The 25057-nt window shown below is 41.0% G+C and overlaps 1 protein-coding gene and 3 non-coding genes across 5 annotated transcripts; 1 reads left to right on the forward strand and 3 right to left on the reverse strand.

Annotated features, from left to right (window-relative positions):
• Positions 1-884: 884 nt before the first annotated feature.
• trnal-aag lies at positions 885-966 on the reverse strand. The gene has a single exon. It is a non-coding gene; the product is annotated as a tRNA-Leu (tRNA).
• Positions 967-2076: 1110 nt separating this feature from the next.
• Positions 2077-2158, reverse strand: trnal-aag. The gene has a single exon. It is a non-coding gene; the product is annotated as a tRNA-Leu (tRNA).
• Positions 2159-3424: 1266 nt separating this feature from the next.
• Positions 3425-3506, reverse strand: trnal-aag. Its single transcript has one exon. It is a non-coding gene; the product is annotated as a tRNA-Leu (tRNA).
• A 750-nt stretch (positions 3507-4256) lies between these two features.
• LOC122874069 (E3 ubiquitin-protein ligase RBBP6-like) lies at positions 4257-22595 on the forward strand. 2 transcript variants are annotated; one of them, XM_044191599.1, is made up of 20 exons: positions 4257-5425; positions 6460-6559; positions 6783-6822; positions 9494-9535; positions 9653-9741; positions 9876-9972; positions 10103-10245; positions 10392-10564; positions 10972-11075; positions 11204-11553; positions 11654-11717; positions 14637-14694; positions 14786-14840; positions 14938-15267; positions 16367-16462; positions 16617-18228; positions 18521-19137; positions 19264-19334; positions 19456-19534; positions 20517-22595. In XM_044191599.1, exons 1-20 carry the CDS (start codon positions 5260-5262, stop codon positions 21490-21492), a joined length of 5262 nt encoding a protein of 1753 aa, XP_044047534.1. In that variant the 5' UTR covers positions 4257-5259; the 3' UTR covers positions 21493-22595. The 2 variants fall into 2 exon arrangements, with proteins under 2 accessions (XP_044047534.1, XP_044047535.1); XM_044191600.1 differs by having other exon boundaries at positions 19459-19534.
• Positions 22596-25057: the final 2462 nt, after the last annotated feature.

The raw sequence follows: 25057 nt of genomic DNA on the forward strand, positions 1-25057 counted from the left end.
TATTTCAGAACTACTCATCACAAAACCCTGGCAGCGGTGGGATTTGAACCCACATCCCCGAAAAGTCTGGAGCCTTAATCAAGACCCCTTGACAACACCATAGAACAACAAAAGAACACCAGGAAACCAAGACAGATCACATCTACTTTGAAATCCTTGCCCTGCTAATGCCAACACAAAGGCTAACAGGATGTGCTAGGTGCAACGAGACACATGACATTTAGGAAGAAAGTTGGCTAAGCTAAACATTGTAGCTGGATCAATTGATTTCTGAAATAAATCAATAAATATTTATGAATTACTAGTGGACGTGCTAAATCAGCACTTGCTATTATGGAAACCAATTTCTGCCAAATGAGCAAAAAAATGATGAAAAGTTAGAAATGACAGAAATAAAAATACTAATGGTATGTTGGCGTTATTAGATACCAGGTCAAATTTAACTTTTCAACATTGGGCACACCATGGGGCAGATGAAAGCATTGAGACTGGGCCAAAACAGTAAAGTTGGTCAGGCTGTAAAACCAAAACAGTGAGCTGAAAGATGCTAAAACGCTTCATAGAAGCTGAACTGTAGACAGAATACATTGCATGTATTCATTTGATCCAGTGTGAAAATGACATTTTTGATTAGTGCAAGTTTGACGTCAAATTTTTTGACTTGGTATTTCATAGTTATGATTTTTTTGTACTGACTATGCAAGATATGTCAATTGTAAGACTAATTAAGTTTCAAGGACACCTTTCTAAATGGGTCCATATTTACTTCCTATTCCACAGTGTGCACAGGAGAGGCTACACTTATTGAGCAGAAAGCGTTCCCTCAGTATGATTTCAAGTCCTTGTCCATTGGTATGATTTCAAAACAACTCATCACGAAACACTGGCAGCGGTGGGATTCGAACCCACGCCCCCGAAGGGACTGGAGCCTTAATCCAGCGCCTTGGACCGCTCGGCCACGCTACCTGAGAAAAAGGGTTTTTTTGCACTGACTACACAAGATATCACCTGACAGCATCATCGGCTATACTTCTGTAGCCCTGTCAATTGTGCAAAGTACTTCAGTTTCAAGCACACCTTTCTAAATGGGTCCATATTTACTTCCTATTCCACAGTGTCCACAGGGACAGGCTACACTTATTGAGCAGAAAGTGTTCCCTCTCTTGTATGTATGATTTCAAGTCCTTGTCCATTGGTATTATTTCAGAACTACTCATCACAAAACCCTGGCAGCGGTGGGATTTGAACCCACATCCCGAAAAGTCTGGAGCCTTAATCAAGACCCCTTGACAACACCATAGAACAACAAAAGAACACCAGGCAAGAGAAAAACAGCAAAACCCTGTATCTGGTCATGTAGGGATTCTATTTCCCATTTTATTCGCCTGTTCCCACTGATGACAAGCCTGAAGATACAACAAGACCCCTTGACAACACCATAGAACAACAAAAGAACACCAGGAAACCAAGACAGATCACATCTACTTTGAAATCCTTGCCCTGCTAATGCCAACACAAAGGCTAACAGGATGTGCTAGGTGCAACGAGACACATGACATTTAGGAAGAAAGTTGGCTAAGCTAAACATTGTAGCTGGATCAATTGATTTCTGAAATAAATCAATAAATATTTATGAATTACTAGTGGACGTGCTAAATCAGCACTTGCTATTATGGAAACCAATTTCTGCCAAATGAGCAAAAAAATGATGAAAAGTTAGAAATGACAGAAATAAAAATACTAATGGTATGTTGGCGTTATTAGATACCAGGTCAAATTTAACTTTTCAACATTGGGCACACCATGGGGCAGATGAAAGCATTGAGACTGGGCCAAAACAGTAAAGTTGGTCAGGCTGTAAAACCAAAACAGTGAGCTGAAAGATGCTAAAACGCTTCATAGAAGCTGAACTGTAGACAGAATACATTGCATGTATTCATTTGATCCAGTGTGAAAATGACATTTTTGATTAGTGCAAGTTTGACGTCAAATTTTTTGACTTGGTATTTCGTAGTTATGTATGATTTCAAGTCCTTGTCCATTGGTATGATTTCAAAACAACTCATCACAAAACACTGGCAGCGGTGGGATTCGAACCCACGCCCCCGAAGGGACTGGAGCCTTAATCCAGCGCCTTGGACCGCTCGGCCACGCTACCTGAGAAAAGGGGTTTTTTTGCACTGACTACACAAGATATCACCTGACAGCATCATCGGCTATACTTCTGTAGCCCTGTCAATTGTGCAAAGTACTTCAGTTTCAAGCACACCTTTCTAAATGGGTCCATATTTACTTCCTATTCCACAGTGTCCACAGGGACAGGCTACACTTATTGAGCAGAAAGTGTTCCCTCTCTTGTATGTATGATTTCAAGTCCTTGTCCATTGGTATTATTTCAGAACTACTCATCACAAAACCCTGGCAGCGGTGGGATTTGAACCCACATCCCCGAAAAGTCTGGAGCCTTAATCAAGACCCCTTGACAACACCATAGAACAACAAAAGAACACCAGGCAAGAGAAAAACAGCAAAACCCTGTATCTGGTCATGTAGGGATTCTATTTCCCATTTTATTCGCCTGTTCCCACTGATGACAAGCCTGAAGATACAACAAGACCCCTTGACAACACCATAGAACAACAAAAGAACACCAGGAAACCAAGACAGATCACATCTACTTTGAAATCCTTGCCCTGCTAATGCCAACACAAAGGCTAACAGGATGTGCTAGGTGCAACGAGACACATGACATTTAGGAAGAAAGTTGGCTAAGCTAAACATTGTAGCTGGATCAATTGATTTCTGAAATAAATCAATAAATATTTATGAATTACTAGTGGACGTGCTAAATCAGCACTTGCTATTATGGAAACCAATTTCTGCCAAATGAGCAAAAAAATGATGAAAAGTTAGAAATGACAGAAATAAAAATACTAATGGTATGTTGGCGTTATTAGATACCAGGTCAAATTTAACTTTTCAACATTGGGCACACCATGGGGCAGATGAAAGCATTGAGACTGGGCCAAAACAGTAAAGTTGGTCAGGCTGTAAAACCAAAACAGTGAGCTGAAAGATGCTAAAACGCTTCATAGAAGCTGAACTGTAGACAGAATACATTGCATGTATTCATTTGATCCAGTGTGAAAATGACATTTTTGATTAGTGCAAGTTTGACGTCAAATGTTTTGACTTGGTATTTCATAGATATGATTTTTTTGTACTGACTATGCAAGATATGTCAATTGTAAGACTAATTAAGTTTCAAGGACACCTTTCTAAATGGGTCCATATTTACTTCCTATTCCACAGTGTGCACAGGGAGAGGCTACACTTATTGAGCAGAAAGTGTTCCCTCTCTTCTATTTATGATTTCAAGTCCTTGTCCATTAGTATGATTTCAAAACTCCTCATCACAAAACCCTGGCAGCGGTGGGATTCGAACCCACGCCCCCGAAGAGACTGGAGCCTTAATCCAGCGCCTTGGACCGCTCGGCCACGCTACCTACAATCCCTCTAACACTGTCTATGCCTCAGATGCAAGTGTTCACAACTAGTTCCAGCCTTTTCTGCAAGGTCTCATTGACAACACTATGGAAACAACCAAAGGACATCAGGAAACCAAGATAGATCACGTCTACCGTGAAACCCTTGCCCTGCTAACGCCAACACAACGACTAACAGGACATCCTGGTACAACAAGACAGCAGATACCAGGTCAACTTTGACCAGCATTAATTGAGGTTTTTGGCCATTTGCGGGCAACACAACAAGGAAAAACACAACACTGACACATTATCACTAACTCTGTTTTTCTGCAATTTGGTGTTGGGTACAGAGTGTACAGTTAGAGCGTATAGAGCGTTTTCACTGAAAATAGTTTTGCTGCAGCCCGCAGCTGGAAACGAGTTCCGTAAAACCAATCAGTCCATGAACCAGAACAATGAGATTACAGAAATTGTGTTATCATACTTCTCTGTGGGTTTGTCGCTATAAGCAACACCTCTCACATTACATTTATTAGATAGATTTTTTCATTAATATTTAAAAATAATAATAATAAGCGCAGCTTTAACATATCACATGTTTTTGACTTTGTAACAAAACATTTGCCTCAGTATCTCAAACGTTTTACTTACCAAGGCTAACTTTTCACCTCTTTTTTGTCTTGTTCTGGCGGAAGTATGCCTCCACATCGAAATAGGCCAAACATAATGCTCTTGCCTTCATGTTTACTCTTTGAAAGAATCCTGGAGTACATCCGGTTCCGTCCGGCGCCATTTTGATGAAACAGCGAGGAGAGAAGCCGCTTGCATCACCGAAATGGATTTTATGGATTTAAATTGAAGATTAACCTGGATACACAAGTTTCGACTCTTCATAATGGAAAATAATCGTGCACTGAAGATAAATCTTTGCGTCCTGATTGCGTAACTGGTGGATTTTGTTAGGTTATTCGACAGCTAACTTGAGCAACTTTGTTAGCATAGCACCGTTAACCATTAGCTGTTAGCTTTTGTTAGGCAAGTGTTTTCATACTGTGCTGAGTGGCGAAGTAACGTTAGCTAACCTCGAGGTGTAGCATGTTATCCTTGGCATTAGCTAGCTAGCTAATTTAACATTCATACGGTAGATCACAGTTTCAGGATAATATTTTCAAGGTCTAACAGCGAGAACGTAAAACTTGTGGACTCGTTGCGGAAGCTTTGTGGACCTTTTGTGGAGTTCGGTAGTGTTTGTCTTGACTTGAAAAATAAGAACTGTAACAAAAAGGCAAAACATTACCCACAAAGACTGTTGCTCGGGAAACCCAGGGCCCGCTGCTAGCTACACTAGCGGCTTGCGGCGCGGGCGGCCCGGGCTTTCCACCAAGGACAATTCACGACGGACTTGGCCATTTACATCCATATGATAGATTTGTGTTGCATGGACTCTGGATTTGGTGGCATCCTGTTGTGTTTTATCGGACTTAAAAGAACTGACGAGGCACACGGCGCCGCTCAATGGCGCTCTGGCCTCACATCTCGATTATTTTTCTTTGGCTATAATAAGGACTTTGTCGTCATCTGCGAGCTGAACCCTTCCCCATTTTAGTCATTTCTCTGTCCACAGTGTTTCAGCGACTATAAAGAAAGTTTACCTATTAAAGTCACCAGATTTAGCCTCCTGTGTTCAGTGTTGACGCTGTTTTATTTTATCATACCAGGCCTGTGTTTTTTTTCTTGTGCTTGATTGACTTAAGTGCTTAGACCTGTAAAAATGTCGTGTGTTCACTATAAGTTTTCTTCCAAACTGGACTACAACACAGTCACTTTCGATGGGCTGCATATCACCCTTAGTGAGCTTAAAAGGCAGATTATGGGCCGAGAGCGCCTCAAGGCCACAGACTGCGACCTACAGATCACCAATGCGCAAACTCGAGAAGGTATGTTATCAGCTGACACATGTGACAAACAAAATGTGTGACAAACATGTCATCCATTATTTTTGGGAGTAACAGATTATAGGCGGACATTTTCTTCTCTCAACAGTTGGTTTGGTGAAAAAAAAATATTAGGGAAAGGAGTTAGGCTGGGTGATTTTAAACATGAATGTTTTTGTGTATTGTAATACACCACTTATGGGCTGGAACTCAGGACTATTTTTTATTCATTAGTCAGATTCAAATGAACATACAAATTGTATTTTTGATTAATTATGTGATCTATAATAAGTTATAAAATATAGAAAAATGCCCATTGCAATTTCCCAGAGCCCAAGAAGGCATCTTCAGAGAGTCCAAAACCCCAGAAAAAAATCAGTTTACTATCATCAGAAAACCAGTAAAAGCACCTATGAGTATCTGGAACTAGTGAATTTCTGGAATGATTGCTTTAACATGGCTTTAAATGACAAATCAATTTTCAAAATGGTTGCAGATTAATATTCTGTCAATTGATTGTTTCAGTTCTACACCACTCGTAACTATACCAAACATTTCCTGAGCCAGGTATCCTTAGAAATGTCAAAATGCTTTATAATGCAGAATGAATTTGGTAATTACCTCCCATTAACTTGCAGTCTAATGTTATGGGTATCAACTACCTAATTTAACAGGTAATTTATAAACAAATATGCCAAAAAAAACTAGCAGTAACAATTTACGTGATCCGATGGTTACTGTTATCTTTTTCACAGCTTCAGTTGAAATTGTCAGATAATATAATAGATGATATAACCATAGTAAACTCACCCACAACCCCTGGTTTGGCTCTTATTTAATAAAAAGGTTGTTACAGCCAATGTGGTGGAAATTGTTGTTTTGGTAGTTTGTGTTGAGACATTGTCTGAATTACTTTATACATCTGTATCAAGTTCCATAAATACTTCCATAAATACTATTAATTATCTTGAACATATTTTGGTAATATTGCTTTGGCATCATCATATTTTATGTATAATTTGTCTCATGTTTTGTAGAATACACAGATGATGAAGCCCACATCCCGAAACACTCATCCGTGATCGTCCGCCGCACTCCGATTGGTGGAGTAAAACCTGCTGGCAGGACGTTCATTGTGTATGTATACTTAAAATATCAAATTATTACTTGAGTCATGATTGAGCAGTTCAATCGCTAATAATTTAAAGCCATGAACAGGTTTACACTAGATTTCCTGTAGTTTTAGTATAGACCAGAAGTCGCTCTGTAAACAGTTTTAGTTTAAAACTTTAGTCAGTCATAAGTTAGCTGTCAAGTTATGTCAATAACTGATGTTTTTTCTGTCCACCTGTTTCTGCAGAGATCGTTCTGACACAGCTGTGGTGGGATCTTCGAGACCCGTATGTAATACAAACCCAAAATCAAAACTCTCTGCTCCTCCTCTCACCTCTCTCCCTCTCCCCCTCTTTCTGGCTTTAGTCACCTTTCTTGAGAACATTCTGTCAACAATGATCGAGTTGTGTGTATTCTCTGTTCACTGTGTGTTTGCTACATTTGTGTTGAGCTCGCAACCTCTATATGTTATTTGATGTCTTTTTGGAAGGGTTTCTTGGAGTCACCACAGATAAAGTAATTTGTTGTTTCTCTATAAAAACCCCGGGTTTCTGTTTTGAAATTAGCAGATTAAAGTTGTAAATTGTGGCTGAATGAGATGAGGTTGAGATGAGAAACAACAGACTAGCCACCATTGTTTTTGAATGCTCTGAACTGACCAATTGTTGAACTGTTGCTACTTTATAATTGATTGAGAAACCATTTAAACTGTTAATGACTGTATTTCATAATGAAATGGTTTTGTTAGCCTGCTTCAGGCCAGGCAAATGTATTTTAAAGGGGTTTGTAAAAGGAAAATATGGTATTTTTGTATATATAATTCATTGTCATTTTATTTTCTGTGAACATATTTTATTTGTGGTTTAAGAACCCAATGAAGTAAAGTGTGGCTGGGATTTTTTGTAATTAACTTTGATTACAATTACAATACTAAAGTTGTGTGAGTGGAAAAACTCGCCAGTGATTTACCCTGCTAAACTTTAATATACTCAAATCTGTTGTTCAGTAACATTTGCCAATGTCAATTGTTTTGTCCTGTACAATTTCATCATGAAGATGTTCTATTCTGCATTGAGTATGGACTGCACATAACTCTTTAACCTTAAAGGCTCACAGAAATCATCCTGATGAGTTAAATGCTTTGAATTAATTCCGATTCCTAAGTGTCTGTGTACAAAGAAGCAGGTACTAGTTCAAAGTATATTGTTACAACTGTGGTTTGGGGGATCAGTAAGAAGCTAGTTTTGATAAGTGAGATGCTGTGACTTGGCCACTGACGTATAATGTTGTGACATGATCACAAACTACCATGACACATTATCAGTAAATATCTTGTCAATCACTGGAGGCCTTCCATGGTTGCTGCAGTGAGAAGTATACTGGTGTAGTGTGTCCTGTAAGCTGTAAGCTGCAGAACCTGTCAATAAAGTTGTTCAGTGGTTCAGTGTCAGAACCGCTTGCACCAGATCCCTGTGTGTTCCCTCCACAGCATTCTGCAATACCCAGTCTTTCCTCCGAGCCCTGCATATCATGGACAACCCACCCTTTACTTAAAGAAAATTTTTACAAGAATTAGGCAGAGCAGCCCTTTTCGTTGTTGTTGTAAAATATGACATTTTTATGGTCTGTGCATGAGACTTAATTCTCATGGTTCATTGTCTTCTGACCTGCATTACAGAGACACCCCTCCACTTGCTTTCACCCTTCACTCTGTAGTGGTGTAGAGGCTGTTCTAGGGAACTATTTGAAGGAACACTTGACAAATTTTATTTTCTTTTTTTCTTCATCAGGCACTTTATTTTTAAAGAGACATCTTTACATTTGTGTCTTATTAGCCCTACATATTTGACACTTGTGTCAGTGTTTGCGTTTTTTATTGAAACAGCTTGGCACCACTCCTTGCTAGCTCATTAGTTTACAGAAAGCAGTCTTGAACTGGTTTGATGAGATTTTCTAACGGTTATGACAACCTCTTTTGACAAGCCTGAGCAAAAACCTAAATCACTGCGGCCTGGTGAAGGGAAACTGCATGCTAAAAATTAAATGTCAAGTATTCCTTTCAGAAAATCGCCCTCTCCCTACCATAGCAGGAGAAGCTTTAGGATCTCTTCTTTACAGAGGAATGTGTCAGTAGTGTACATTTTGAATGTGCCGATGAAGCTCAAATAGTGAGGAAGAAACTTAAGCAGATGCTCTTAGACTCATAATGTAAGCAGGTCGTTGGAGTAAAAGTTTGCTTTGCTTGTTAAATGTAAATGCAACTTAATGTTTATGCAGTTTAGCAGTGTTGAAGTTCACTAGGATATTCATACAGTGATAATGATAAATGTTTTTTTTATCATTTAGATTTTTCAGGATAAGTTTGCAACAGTTTATCTTTTTGAAACTTGTAACTAAATGCACAAAAGTTGCATTTTGTAAATGAGCAGTAGTACATTAATATCGCCTGGCAGGGGAATAGACATTAGCTTCAGCATGGACACATTTACAAACAGAGTAGAGTTACTGCAGGAAACTGCAACTGCTTTCTTTTGAAAGTCACCTTTTTTGTAGATAACATTCCTGTTTGGATAATTTTTGAATTTATTCTCCAAATTAGTTAGATCTCTTCCACAGCTCTGAAAAGACGAAACCCTAGATGAGGCTTTCACAACATTAACTTCTTTTTTTTCTTAAAGGAAAGAAAGGATTATGACACAGTGCTGTCAGTAGAGGGATGAACATTGCGCACAAGCATAGTAAACAGTGTTTTGATTTAAATGCTCACTCGTATATCCGCATTATGTCATGCACTTCGAGTACTTAATGAAGGCTTTAATTTTGGTGCGAAGACTTAGATGGAAACTCTAAGGGACTGGACACAGATGTGGTGGGGAACTATCTGGGCTCTTATCTTCCACTGTGTATCTATTAGATATTATGTTAACACCGTTAATATCTACTCTGATTCTCCTGCAGACTGATTCTTCTCCTTCTTTGTCACTCGCCCAACTCGCCAAGGTACTGTTTCTGTACATGCTGGCTGTACTTCCAGAAAATATTTCCTAAGTAGATATGTACTTTTTTCTGGGCTTGACATCCTTCAATTTTTTTCCATCTATCCATTATGTGTTTTAGACTGCTAACCTGGTTGACGCAAATGCATCAGAGGAGGACAAGATTAAAGCCATGATGTCTCAGTCCAATCATGAATATGACCCAATACAGTCAGTATACACACAGACAGTCAGATTTTTATTTTTTTTTTTGTTGCGTGTTTTAAGCTCATGAATCAGTGTACTAAACAACACCATTTTACTAGCTGTATATACTTTAAAAAAATCTCTAAATGTCTTTATAGTTACTCCAAGAAGGCAGTTGGACCTCCACCTGCTCACTATACCTGCTTTCGTTGTGGAAAGGCTGGTCACTACATTCGGCAATGCCCCATGCTTATGGTAATTATCATGCACCATTTGATTTTTGTAGTCTGTGGTGTTGATTTTTACTACATTGCAGTGTAACTTTTAAGAAAGTAATACTGTTCTCCTTTTGGATGATTATTTTGTTTTGTTTTTAACCTTTTAGGTCCAGGATAAGAGTGTGGAGGGTCCCAAGCAAGTAAGGATTAGTAAGGGCATTCCTCAGAGCTTCATGGTGAAAGCAGAGCCAGGCACCAAGGGAGCCATGTTAACCAGCACTGGAGAATATGCTATACCTGCTATAGATGCGTACGTGTCAACCAAGGACACTCACAAATACACACTGTTTAGTATACTTTTATAGCATTTTATCTGTGTCCACAAACACAGGTTTATTGCTGTTGCTTTCTTTTTGCTAGCAACATAGTCATCAAAATAAATCTCTGTTAATACAGGGAGGCCTATGCGCAAGGAAAGAAGGAGCGCCCTCCATTTGTTCCACATGACCAGTCATCATCTGAGGACGATTCAGACCCAATTCCAGATGAACTCTTGTGTCCGATCTGCAATGACCTGATGACCGATGCCGTAGTTATACCCTGCTGTGGAAACAGTTACTGCGATGAGTGTGAGTTCTTACTTGTAATGTGCATCAGTAATAAAAATCTGAATTTGCACGTCTTAAAAACAAGTAATAACAACCAAAAAAGTACAAAATTAGCTCATATATTTTACTGTCTGTGTTTTGGTCCTGCAACATAATGTTCAACAGTTGTTCAGAGAAAACTCCACTGTGTAAATAACCTATTTATCTAACAGCGGCCTCTCTAGAGCACTGCAACCTCAGGACATGCTGCATTTTGAGTAGTTGTAGAATTTCTTGATTTTGATGGCTGGAAATTCTCTTGCTATTATGTTTCATAGTGTATTGGAATGATTTCACGCAATTTCTGGGATTGTCGATAGATGTTCTTGAAAAACTTTTTGTCAAATGTGAGCTTTCGTCTAATTAAGGACTTTTTTTTTTTTTTTCAGGTATCAGAACTGCCTTGTTGGACTCAGAGGAGCACATCTGCTTCACATGCAAACAGTCGGATGTTTCACCTGATAATCTTATTGCCAATAAGTTTCTTCGACAGGTAACCCTTTCAAATGCATGCATTTTGATGTGTTGCATTGTCTGGTTAATTTTACTTGAACTCAAATAAAAACGGGGGGGTCTTTTTTTTTTTTTTAATTTATGTATCATCTGTTTTTCTCCATGCAGGCTGTGAACAACTTTAAGAATGAGACAGGATACACCAAACATGTGCGCAAGCAGGTCCAAAATGCAGCCCCGCCTCCACCGCGGCCTCATTTGGTCCGGCCTCTGCACTCGAGACAGCAGGACCCGCTGCTGGCCAATGTCACTCACCCTTCTTCTTCTACAAGCATACCCTCCACTGCCCCTCAAGCACAAGTCCCGTCCCCTTCACCTCCTGTTGCTACTGCTGCTCCTTCTCCTCCTCCTCCTCATGCTGCTGTTGAAGCACAAGATTCTTCACCAGCCCCTCCACCTGTCGTTGACCACCATTCACCTATGCACTCCACCAGCCAGGGGGAACCACCCCCACCAGGGTAAGTTTAGTCTAAGATACAGTCTATACATCTACATGAAATCGCATACACAAAAAGTGACGTGACATTTTTATTGGTCATAATGTCTTGTTTGTTCTAGTGAGACAGACCCAGAACCTACTGTGACACCAGACTCATCAGGAGCCTCAGATAGTGCATCACAGGTGAGTCCGCCTTGATCACCTGAATAAAGGTGTACTACTTGATATCCATCTCATTGACGTTTAAAAGTGGTTGCTACAGCAAGAGATTCAACATGCCTGTGCAGATAATCTGCTGTCACTTATTTCGTTATTTTGTTACCCTGTGAAAACAACTCAAGTACATTAAGGTTGTTAGGGCAGACTTTATGGCTAAGAGAGTGGAAAGTTGCCACCAATATCTATTATTATTATTATTAGATGCACAGATATGGCATTTCAGAGCCCTTAACGATAACCAATAATTGTTTGCTGTGGCCGATACGGTGTAATAACCGATAACATTAATCTTATAAATACAAAAATGTGAAGAGGAAAAGAAATATACATTTTTGGATTGACAAGTTTTATTTTTACAATACAACACCAATATTTAGAGAGCCTTCTCAATCCCTAAAATTAAGAATACATTAATTTATTGTAAACTTGTTTGTAATAACTTTAGTTTATTTGTTAATATGTAGACTCATTAATGCCACACCTTATTTACTTGTTGGCATGTGTGTATCATAGACTGTATAAAATATGGCCGTAGTCTCCGTGACGTCGCCCATAAGTTTCTGAAGAGCGATTGTGAAGCTCAGTGTGGTGGCTCCGGCCAGCAGCGTCTTGGCAGTGCCTGACTCCGCCGGCTCTTGGCTCATCCAATAATGGGCAAAGACAATGGAGCGTGGGTGGAGCTGAGGCAGGCCAAATCAAGCCTGGTTGCTGAAACAAGCCACCTGTGATGGCACCCATCTGTCACTCAAAACGGCCACCTCCTTAATTTTGCATAACTTTAAGCCTTAATATAATTTAAACGGGTGAGTTGTATAAAAATTCACCTCCTGTACAGTTGTCATGAACGGGGAAATTAGCTATAGAGACCAAAACAGTTTTTTGTACCCTTGCACCATTTCAAAATGGGGCTCACATGACTCTCTTTTGGAGACAGCCTCAAGTGGCCATTCAAGGAACTGCAGTTTTTGGCACTTCTGCGTGGGCTTCATTTTTCAGCCATGGAGGTTGCCGCTTGGCATATAAAGGCTACAAAAACCATTAGAATAACATGACATACTCTTAGACTAGTAATAGTCAGTGGTTAAGCCATTGGTCTTCACTGTTTAGAATGCCGGCCAGCCATTTACAATAAACTTGGATCATTCATCGTCTGTCCTCCCTCTGCTGCCGATATGAAGAGACTGACCCCTGGACAGGTACCGCTGGTAAAGAGGGCAGAGGCTGGTTAGGCTCAGCCTCAAAGTCTACAAGAATTCAACTAATTTTAAGATACATAGCTAATAAGACTCAACTGTTAGATACAATTAGGGTTTATTTTTGGCAGGTTCACAATTCAATATTAGTATAACAAGCTCCATTTGGCTGTGTAAAATATAAAAAAAAATTAACCAGCCACTTTCTTAACAGGTGTTCTGTCTATGTGCTATCGAGCTGCTTAGTGGTTCTGTGCATGACCCACAATCTCCCTGAAATCTTAGAGATATAGTATATAGTATTTCAACATGCTCCCCATTTTCTTACAGTATACATGGAGTGAGTAGTGGTGTAATATAATAATGATTCTGGAGTGGAGCATTATTTGATATTGGTCTAACAAAATACGCTACCCGTGAAATCTTAAATATATATATGTATAAAATAATAAAAAGAGTATCAAAATATGCTCACAATATGCTTACAGTACACTGTTTGTAATAAAAAAACATACCATCATAATACTGCGAGAGTTATATTTTTATGGGATATACACAACTGGAAATGGAAACACATGAAGTAGCATTTTTAGAACCGGCCGTGTGTAACTGCATGTGATAAAAATAAATCAAGATGTACAATATTCAAGCAATAGGCTATTTTATTTCATAAGATAAATATTTTAGGTCTAAAGGAAAATACTGTCTTTCTCATACACACATAGTAGGTGTAATGCTATAAGTTTAAGTATCAGAGCGCACCTATGATGCAGTTGTGGCTCGTTTCGAAGGTTATGTAGCCACTGTTCCTACGGTGGCAAGTTCACATACATCAGTCAACTATAACTGACCACACGATGTTAACTGACTTCATGAATAGTTTCATCTTGTTGAGAATATTACCCGGCAGTCAGCCAAACATCTAGCAAAGTAAAGTTAGTATTAGGCAGTATCATGGATGTAGTAGGTTGTAATTAGCGTGGCATTAAGCAGTAACTTTAACTTACAGGCAAATGAACACAAGTAGTTGTGCTGAGCAAATGAAGCCGCATTGGAAACATCCATTCTGAGGAAATGTTGCAGTGCAGGCAGAAGTCAAGCTAATCTAATAAGCTAGGCTATAAAAACGGAGCTACAGGTGTTCCGGCATCTACTGGCAAATTTAAGGTGGAATGTTTTCATGCATGTTACTCTGCATGAGTTGATGTCAGTCAACACACTTTAAATGTGAAACAAGCAGACTTGCGATTGAATCTGCGTTATGGAATGTCACAAATCACCCTGTTAGGCTATTTTTATTTACCCTTCACCGTGGCTGGTAGGTTGAGCAAATTCACCTGCCACTACACAAAATCACCCGCATTTGGCGGGTGCTAATTTCCACCCCTGTCCACCATGGTAGTTATCAAAAATATGGGTTTAGACTGTGCAGAGGTATGTTTAATCCAGTTTGGGATCAGAGTTAGGAGCCAGGTTGGGCAATGCATGTTGGCCATTTTACCAATAGCCAACACAATTTTCCCCCTAGGTTGTTGCATTTGTTGAAAAGAAGTATAATTAGTTTGCGCTAAGTTGAACTGAAAACCTACAGACTTTTGACCATGCTTACCACATACTTGTGCATCCCTGAACACAAGAAACTGTAACTTATCTTGGCGGTAACTGTTTTTCTGACTGATTTCCCCCACAGAGCTACCATTTAACTGTTGTTGGCCACCCGCCACCTACAAGGCCGCCTTATCCATCAGGTAAGAGGTTTAATTTAGGTATTTAAGGAGATTAAGTGCACTTAAAGGAAAGACATTCGGCAGCTAACAAACTGTCTCTCTGCTCTGTAAGGTCACCAGTCACGGCCCCACCACTCTCACAGAGGGGGAGGTAGACACTGGGAGAGGTAATACTGTGTAATACTATAATACTATTTTAAAGATTTTATTGCAATATGCAATATGTGAGTCTCACAATGGTTTGTGTTGCTCTCTTTGTACCAGGCCTTACAGAGGTAGAGGAGAGCATCCCTCCTCTCATCTCCAGACAGCTCCACCTCTTGCACCTGTTCCTCCAGTGTTCCCAGCTCCGTCCCTGTACCCACCCCCACCACAGCCCTACCCCCCTCCGTACACCTCTGGCCCTGGCCTTATCCCTCCTCCTGCCATTAGTTACCAGCCCCAGCCTGTTTATGCCCCTGGTCCACCAGTGCTCAACCCTCCTTGGGTTGCCCCTGGTACCCAGCCCCCTCTTATTCCTCTTCCACCCTCCCTCTCTCAGCCCCCCCTCTCTAAGGAAGATTTCTACAGACAGCGGCACCACCGACAGGACAAGTGAGTCATTTCTTATTCTTTTTAGGTCTTCAAACAGCTACAACAACGGCTACTGATTGCTTATGTGGAATTTACACAGAAAGAATATTAACTACCATTACTTCACTCCGCAGGGCTCCAGACTAACTTTTTACATTGGTGTCACTGGTGTGCCTAACTTTTTTTATTTAGGTGCACCCAATAACACATTTTAAGCGTTACTTTTTTGGGTTGGGGGTTATTGTATACAAGGTAGATTTATTTATCATTTTACAAGAGGTTTGTATAACGAGATTTGAGTTGTATTAATGCTACTCACAAAAACAAATGTTACATAGGCTAATATTTGAAAGAATATATTACCCCATTTCTAGTATTTTTTATTTTACCATTTTAATTCTACACCTTTAGTGTTTACTCACAAACTACTTTAATCTGCTCACTTTGCTTTTCCCTTCAGTTCTCTTTTTCTTTTCTCTACACATGCACACACCTACACGTCTACACACACACCGGCTTGCCCCACCCCGCCTCTTGCTGTTTCTGTTCTGTTAACTTTCTTCGACAGCAGTATGTTTTATAAAGTTGCCCAAAAAAACACACAAACAAATCGCGTTTTGGATTTTTTCATCCGCGATTCTGTTTTCACAACAGCAGGTGAGCCGCGTGTGGAGGAGGAAATGATTGAAAACAACGTGATCCCGAATGACATCGGCACCAACAGGTGCACTTACAAGCTTAAACAAACTAGCATAAATAGGCCTACATTAAACCGGAGACGCTCTCTCTCTCTTTGTTTCTCTGCAGGGCCTGTGCGATGTCAGTAGACCGCACAGGAGGGGTAGAGCAAGGGGTGATTGTCCACTCAATTAATTGATTGCAGATAGCGTAGTTTTTAAAAAAACAATTTTTTATCAGACCTGCTAAATTTCAGGCGCCAATGAAAATGTTTAGTCACACTTGTCAGATTTTTGGTTGTGTGACCAAAATGGTCGCACCCTGGAGCCCTGACTCAGGGTTGGGATTATAAATTCAGTAAGATAAATGCTATTGAAGTTTCACACAGTGAAGTAGTGGAGTAATTTTGAAAGTTTCATCGTTTTTGTCTTTGTATCCACAGAGTTCCATCCAAACTGGATGAATTTACTAAAGACTTCCACAAAGAGCTTATGAAGTACAGAAATGCACCAAAGAGACGACGACCATCTTATTCCAGGTAACTTCATTAAGAGGGCATATCAAAATTGGTTTTAGTTCTTACATTAATTACATATGTATAGTCCTTTAAAAAAAATAAATAAATAAATGCATAATCTGCTTTCTTTCTCCCCTTGTTTCCTTCTGGTCTTCTCAATCATTTCATTTTCTAGGTCCCGGTCATACAGTCGCTCTCCATTCAGCCGTTCTTACTCTCGCTCTAGATCCAGATCAAGATCCAGGTCTTACTCTTATTCCCCCAGTCGATCCCGCTCCCGTTCACGCTCCCAAGGCCGGTCTTATCCCCGCTCCCCCTATTCTAGACGTAATGGGCGCAGTTATGGACGCTCACGGACAAGGTCCCGCTCTCGTTCAAGGTCTTACGGATATCGGCGGTCAGGCTCACCACGATCTCCTCCCCCCTACCGGGGAGGAGGCTGGGAGGGAGCAGAAGGAGCAGGACCCTACAGGTCTAGGTCGCGGTCTCGCTCCCCAGGTGGCTACCGGAGCCGCAGCCCTGGTGGACGAAAGCCACCTCCTCGGGAGCTACCCCCTTATGAACTGAAGGGTCCAAGTCCCGGAGGCCATGAGCGCTGGGAAAGAGAAAAGTATCGCCAGTGGGAGAAGGAGTACGCAGACTGGTACAACAGGTACTACAAAGACTATGACGGCCAACATCCCTCTCTGCATCACAGAGGTCGTGGCAGCAGAGACAGGGAGAGGGACGGAAGGGACAGAATGTCCCCATTATCTAGAGATTACTCCCCCCAGGGGAGAGGAAGAAGAGGGAGAGAAGAGAGAGGTGCTCCACCTCACCATCCTCCATCCTCTTCCTCATCAGGGAACAAGTCCAGCACTAAAGTCCTGAAGACAAAGAAAGTAAAAAAGAAGAAATCCGGTGAGGAACCAGAGCCATCACACCAGTCAGTGGACAGAGGTGATGCTACTCCTGTCAGGGACGAACCAATGGATGAAATCCCTTCACTCATTAAAACGCCTCCCATCTCCTCAAAGCCTTCAGTTGGTGCCGCAACCACTAAAGCTCCAGCCTCTAAAAGCACTGCTGCACCTGTTAAACCATCAACCAAGTCAACATCAAAGACTCCGTCTGATAAGACTAAGAAAGACAAGGGTCAAAAGGTAAAAGCTAAAGTTAAGACAGAGGTTGTAAAGGTAAAGAGTGACAAGGTGAAGAAAAAGACTGGAGAAGGAGTGGTGACCAAAAAAAGAGACTCCTCATCCTCCTCCTCCTCTGTTGCTAAACCGTTAAAGACCATTAAAACCAAGCCAGAAGATGCCCCCAACTCAACTACCCCTAAAAAAGAAAAGGGTAAAAGCTCTGCAGTGAGGCCTGCCCTGCTTAAGACTCCTCCACTGTCCTCCCAGAACTTGCCTCCACATCATCCCTCTCTTCATGATGGCCCTCGACCTGGCCACGACATCCGGGGGAGAAGAGATCTTCCACAGAGTGGTGGTCTCCTTCCCCTCCCGCATCAACACGGACTCCCACTCCTCCACCGACCTCCCTCCCCAGTGGACAGTCGGAGAAGGATGGGAGAGGAGGGCCGCTCTTTACTCGGACCTCCTCCTGGAAAGCTGAGGAGAATAGATGGGCTAGGGGTTGGCGGTGAAATCATCTCCCACTCGCACATGTCTCATCAGCCCCTGCTCCACAGACTCCCACCCTCCTCAGACAGGCCTGGTCTTCTTCCCCTTCCAGGAAGCCGTGAAATGGGCCGGGGAGACTCAGATCGAGGATCCATCAGACCTCTAATGGAAGTTCAGGTGGGTCTATTACTTGTGCAGTCCTCAGAAACACATGTTTTTACAGATGTGTTTATCAGCTCAATTAATTTTGTCGTCATTTGCAATTCTGTATTTTAAATCAAATTCACTAAGTTGTTTTCTTTTGTTTGATAAATAACTTAAAATATTAATCGAGTATCAAATTTTCTGTTGTTTAATCATAACTATTAATCAACTTATCATTTCAGAACTTATCATCGCCATAAACGTGCTGAGTCTCTCTGATTCAACCCCATTGTAACATTTTGTATGTGCTTTTGTCCATATTCAGGTGAAGCCACTGACCCAGAGGAGGATCAAGTTGAACAGAGATCTGGGGAGAAAAGGCAGCACTGAGACAGCAGCCTCAGACAGAGCGCTGTCAGATCCTGAGAAGTCGACCTCCACCTCAGACCGATCAGCTGCTGCTAACACCTCTGAAGGTGGCCGAACCAGCATTACAGCAGAAGGTGCAGGAAGAAAGGAGCGGTCAGCATCTGCTGAGAGGGGGGTCTCCAGAGAGAGACCTGGAAGTGCTGGAGAGAGGCTGCAGGGCTCAGACAGAGAGCAGAACAGAAGCTCGGGACTGGACAGAGAGCGAGACAGAGCTTCAGGATCAGACAGAGACAGAGGCATGGTGTCTGACAGAGAGAGGGACAGGGTATCGGGGTCAGGCTCACAGAAGGTAGCAGTTACAGTGGAGAGAGATGCCGAAGGAGAAAGGTCGGTGAGGACAGAACGAAAGAACTCCGGTGGTGGAAGTGCAGGAGGAAGGTCTGTCTCTCTGGATAAAATGACGATCGGAGAGAAATCATCCGTCACCAGGAGAGTGGCAGACCATCAGGAGAAACCAAGTGTATCCTCTAAGGAGAGAAGGGAGGGGTCAGAAAGAGTGGCTAAATCTGACAGGTCTGTTGAATTTGTTTCCCTGCTGCTTGTCAAACCATCATCCATATCCATGATTGAAAGAGAGCATGATATAGTGGTTCTGTAAACGCAGTTGTTAATGTGTAATTATGTTCTCTCATTTCCCAGGAGTGTGTCCAAGGACAGAGCAGAGAGGAGTGTCACCTCAGGAGAGAAACCAGCTGCTTCTCACAGAGAAGGTAATTTGAATCTCTGTATGTGCGCGTGTGTGAAGAGATGATAACTTTGATTTTGTTTTGTGCCATCTAATAAAGCATTGATTAAATGTGTTTCCTTTCCTCCTCCATCCTTTTCTTCCAGCAGTAAAAGATTTTGAGGAGTCTGTTGTGAAGAGCAAACCCAGGATCAGCCGAAAAGCCCTGATGAGCCACACCACTAGGTGAGTCTGTTGTGCCAGTTACTTAAATTTGTTTTTTTATTTGTAAATATTTTATGTATATTTTTATATTTTACATTGCGTAATTCCTTTATGTTTTTGGATATGTTTTGTTATTGGTGCATTCTTGTGATCTGTGTTAAATTATGTATATATGACTGATGTTGCTTGGAAATACAATAGCTTTGGGTCTAAATTTTCTGTCAGCCATTGATTAGGCACAGTAAATAAACTTGGGCATACGTAGAAAGGTTATATTTGAAACAGTGAAATTGTCTATAGGTGGTAATTAGGGTTGGGTATTAAAACTCATTACTTTTTTGGTGCCAATCAAAATGTGTTCGTAGCATTGAGTATTGAAAACTATTCAGTACCAAAAACTGGCATTGAATGTCTTGTCAGAATCATAATCTTATTTATTTACTTTTTGATCAAATAGTTCCTGATTTAAATAATATTTTACCAGTTTTACACAATTTAGGCAAAATTGTTGTATGGCTGCTAGTGTTTAGACAAAATTTAAAGGAATAGTTCAACATTTAGTTAGGGCTGGGACGATTTATCGACTTCATCGATTACAGAAACATGTTGATTTGCATATTATGTGTCGCAATGAAGTATGGCTGCACCCGGTCAAAGCATGGATTCCCCGGAGAACAAGCTGCAGCATTAAAACCTCGCCCACAATCTCCCCTCGCTCTACCCCTCTTGTGTGGTCTACTGACAGTTGCACATGCTCTGCATAGAAACACAGAGAGAGAGAGAGAGTCTCTTGTATATGTAGGCCTACTTATGCCATTGTTTTGTAAAAGCTTGTAAGTGCACCGGTTGGCCGATATTTGAAAGAAATAATCGTTAAAAATATAATCATTAGGTGCAGCCCTACAGCCCTACACTGTCAAGAGTACATGAGTCTTGACAGTGAGTGCGATGCTAAACCGATGCAGTACTCTGTTAAACATGTCTGTTTTTTTCTCAACACTAGGTCAACTCAAGAAACAAAGCAGGACTCAGACAAAGACCAGAAGAGTGCATCCTCCAAACCTGTAGAGCAGCCCCCATCTAGCCCTGTGAACAGCCGTGGCCGCAGCCCAAGTGTCAGCCCAACACCCAGTCCAGCCAGGGAGGAGCCGCTCATTCAGCCTCCTCCTCGCTCCAAGTGGGAGAGAGAAGATGATGAAGAAGGCCAGGAAAACGGACTTATTATACCCACAGAGCCCTCACCTGTGCCGCAGAGGGGCCGAGGCAGAGAGGTGCAGACTGAAGCGCCTAAACCTGTCAGGAGTGAAGGACGGGATGCCACAAGGGAGGAGAGAAGAGGCGTAGTGAGAGAAGAGAAGAAAGTGAGAGCATCGAGGGAAGAGGGTAAAGGTAGCAGGACGGCACAGACAAATTCTGACAAACCAAAAACAAAAATTGTGAGGGAGGAGGGGAGAGGAGTAAGAGAAGAAGGGAGAGCTGTGGCAAGAGAGGAGGGGAGAGGAGGAGGAAGAGAGGAGGGGCGAGGAGCGACAGGGAAGGAGGAGAGAGCAGCTGAAGGCAGAGGTGGAGGAGGACGAGAGGAGAGCCGTGGCCCAGAGCCCAGGAGACAGCGCTTGTGTTCTGACCTGGGTCGTGAGACAGACGAGGCGGCCTTTGTGCCTGACTACAGCGAAGGCGAAGGCTCTGAGCCAGAGAGAGGCAGGAGTGGCAGCCCCAGTCTGTCCCTCAGCCAACCCTCCCACAGCCCCACCCTGAGCAACCACAGCAGCTTGGGAACCACCACCGTGGACAAGAAGAAGAAAAAACACAAGAAACATAAAAAACACAAAAAGCACAAGAAGCACAACAGCCAGGACAAAGAAGGAGAACACAAGGAGCACAAGCACAAACACAAGAAAAAGAAACACAAAAAGAACAAAGACAAAGATGTGGAGGAAGAGGAGAAGATGGAGAAAGCAGAGGAAGGGGCTTCATGCTAACGGGCTAAGCTAAGACTGCTGGCCAACCTGTAACCTTCTTTGTTAATAAGGAGATAATAATGTATCTAGAAATATCGGCTAACACTGGCATGCTGCTCCATGTGCTACTCGAATGGATGAAATAGGTCTATGACTCTTTGGTGACTTTGGGTCAGGAAAAACTCGGGAGTAATGTTGTGCTGCACTGCTGCGATCAATCTAAAGTGCGCCAGAAAGGACTTGATGATAATAACTGATCACAGAGCAGTCAATTTAAATGATTGGAATAACAAACACTGTACTCAGGGATGTGATTGCTTCTTTGTAGAGGAGGAATTGCTGTTCCTCTGCCTCTGATTCATTTGTAAATAGAGATTAATTGTTGCTTCTCATAATTATAATTTTTCCTCAGTTTGTTTTGCTCACATCCCTGTGTGCTGTTCAAGGCTTAAATGCTGAATAACCTTCATTGCATTGAGGGCCGTTGTAAGCTCTTTTTGAAGGACTGTACTCTCGGTTTTGCATGATTTAGCACATTTACTACAAATCATGTATATTTTCCATTACTGCTAACCATTTTTAATAGGCTGCCATTGGTTTCAGTTCATGCCAGTACGGTGTGCTTTGCTTTTTGTTTTGTTTTTTGTTTTTTTGTCTAAGTTCATGTAAATTTAAAATAAAAAGGGAGCAAAACATTCTCTGATAGATTACCTACTGTATCGAAGCAAGGTTTCCTACCAAACTTAACATGAATGAAATCCTGGAAGATTATGAAGTTCTTTGGAAATGGTCAGCAGTGTAGTATTTGTGATTAATGTGCTAAAACTTGCAACAACAGTATGGTCCTTTTAGGTTAAAGCAAACCTTTATGCATCCGTGCTACACTGGATTGTATAAATCTAGGATGTGTTGATTAATAATGGCAAAACTGTCTGCATGTTTTTGTTCCAAAGGTGCAGTAGGTGTGTGTGTGTGTGAGTGTGTGTGTGTGAGAGAGAGAGAGAAAGTGAAATGTGACAGAATTGGGACAAATTAGAGGACTACTGTTCTTATCAGTGAGTTGTTCCTGTTTTTTTTTTTTGTTTTTTGGTTTTTGGTTTTTTTATTAAAATGTTTTGACCTCATGAAACTGTCCGAGTTGTGTTTTTTAGTTGTGTAATGAGCACGCAAATGAAGGTTATATGCTCTGTGTTGTACTAAATTGACAAAGTTGAAAAAAAAGACTAAATGCAAGGTTATATGGAGTTACAGTGAAAAGATGATCACATGGGTTGTGATATTAAAACATTCAGTGTTGTCTGTTTAAAATTATAATGTAAACAGTGTAACCCTGAATTCTGACTCCAGTAACTCTGGGCTGTGGGTAATAAATGAGCTACAATTTCTATTTAAATAATATTTAATCACTAACATGAAAGACAGTAAACTCTAACTTAACTTTCAGGGTTCACGCCAATCTCTAAACTCGATTGGAAAACATCTTACCATAATGCTCACAACTCACTTCTAAACCAACAGTGGGTATAAGCAAGTTAAATGTTGCACCTAATGGTTATAGTGCTATAAGTGATAATGAAATGAATCAGACATTGCAACAGTCCAACATAATAAAGTGTAATTATTTTTTACCCCAGTGTATTAAACAGTTTAATTACACAATATAAATGAATAAGGTAGTTAAAGTAAACCATGCTCCAATTTTTACAGTAACTAAGGATACAATTGTATTACTGGGGAAGATAACATGCTCATATACAGGCATGTAAGCAATAAAATATCAATTTCACTCTTTTGTAAAAAAAAAAAAAAAGAAAAGTGCACTCATTGATTGTACTTGACTGAGACTATCACCTTAAAATGGTGTGAAGTTGTTTTTATCTGAAGACTGTTGGCTACTCTTGTGCTTATGTCCCCAGTGTACATTGCACCGTTTTTGTATTCTTAAAATTAGAATACTCATGTTACTAGCTGAGACCTGAATTTAATTAGTTGGGCTATCAATTGTGTGTAATCATACATTACTTTCATGCTTTCCAGTGCACATTTTGTCCCTCTGTGCTCACACCATCCAACAATGTGTAAACACAGGTGCATTGCTCTAATTAGAATGTACTATTTATATAGTTGGGTTAATTAAGAAGCCAAACATTTAGAAGGAAGGTTACTAAAAAGGATAGATAGAGAGTGGTAGGTTGATGATTTTTTAACCAATGTAACATAATGATTGATGATACTGAAGTAATATCAACCTTAAATTACCATTATAATAAAAATGATTTCAGTTAAGCTCACAAAAAACTATGCTGGAGCTGATAAAAATAAAAATACATCAAAGTATCAAAAAGATGTGGGTTTTTTTTGTATTAACTGGCTTTGATGTGAATCATTGTTTTACATGCAATTACAGCAACATGCACATAATGACTAGGCAAGTGGGACAAATACTGTATATATACAGATATACCACACACATAGGCGATAAAAGAACAAAGATGTACTGCAGCACATGGAGTATCAGATATATTTGGAAATAACTGGATTTTTCAGAGAGGATGGAGTATATCCTCGAAAGCAGTTCTTCAGACACAGTGGTGAGTTTCATGGTCTTTGGCAGCTCATTCCTTTACATACATGAATAATTAAAGTAAAACGTCCCGGAAGGAAGCGAGTGCAGTGAGACAGACTGAACACTGTGTGGAGCTGTAAGTCCTACAACTTTTAACATGGGAGGGAAACAGATTAACAATAAAAATCTTCTCTTTTATGCCTCAGCTCCAAATACAACCCCCCATGTCAGTTACCTTTCTCTCTCTCTCTCTCTCTCTCTCTCTCTCTCAGAGCACACAGCAATAAGCTTCACTGTGTTTGCGTCTGTGTGTGCATGTTGGAGAGATGGCGTGACTGGTGGATCACAGATAAAACAGGCTGAAGGCAGGAGATGGGTTCACAGACGGGTTGAGGGAGCACTGAGAAATGAGAGAGCAGCAGATGTATTTTTCCTCAAACAGCAGTATATAAAAGAACATTCTCAGCTTAGTCCATGCATTGTATGTGTGTGTGTAGCCTACATATATTTAAGGTCATCCTTAATGGACTCTGAGATCAGTGAGACCATTAGAGAAGATTAAGTGTTTTAACCCATGACCAGATTATTATCACAACTCATTGTTCTTCTCGTCTACCACCCTGCGAGGTTCACTCTGCATGTGTGTGTCTGCGTGTGTCACACGTGTGCGTGCGCATGTGTGCACCTGTTATCTGCCTGTGTATTTGTGCGTCTGCTTGTGTTTTGTCTTACAAGCATGACATCACTTCCTGTCATCAAGGCCAAAGGTTGCTAAGCAACTTCACTTCTGCCGATTGTCAGAAAAGATGCTTCTCCACTGACTGGTTCACAACCTAACTCTCCCTTATCCTCTGTCATAAATGTAACGTATAAGGAAGATGCTGGCTATGAGTGCATGATTGCCCATGCATTTATATGGACCACTGTGCATTTATGCTTGCAAACACAGTGCAGAAAAAGCTGAGAGAGGGAGAGAGAGAGAGAGGAGAAAGGGATGTGGAAATGTATTGTCTGATATTT

This window comes from Siniperca chuatsi, linkage group LG3 (genome assembly GCF_020085105.1).
Source record: "Siniperca chuatsi isolate FFG_IHB_CAS linkage group LG3, ASM2008510v1, whole genome shotgun sequence".
NCBI lineage: Eukaryota > Metazoa > Chordata > Actinopteri > Centrarchiformes > Sinipercidae > Siniperca > Siniperca chuatsi.

Coding starts and splice junctions, on each gene's coding strand:
- LOC122874069 (XM_044191599.1), top strand. CDS start 5,260: ATGTCGTGTGTTCACTATAAGTTTTCTTCCAAACTGGACTACAACACA. Junction 11,718..14,636: donor CCTCAGATAGTGCATCACAG/GTGAGTCCGCCT, acceptor TTTCCCCCACAG/AGCTACCATTTAACTGTTGT. Junction 19,535..20,516: donor CTGATGAGCCACACCACTAG/GTGAGTCTGTTG, acceptor TCTCAACACTAG/GTCAACTCAAGAAACAAAGC.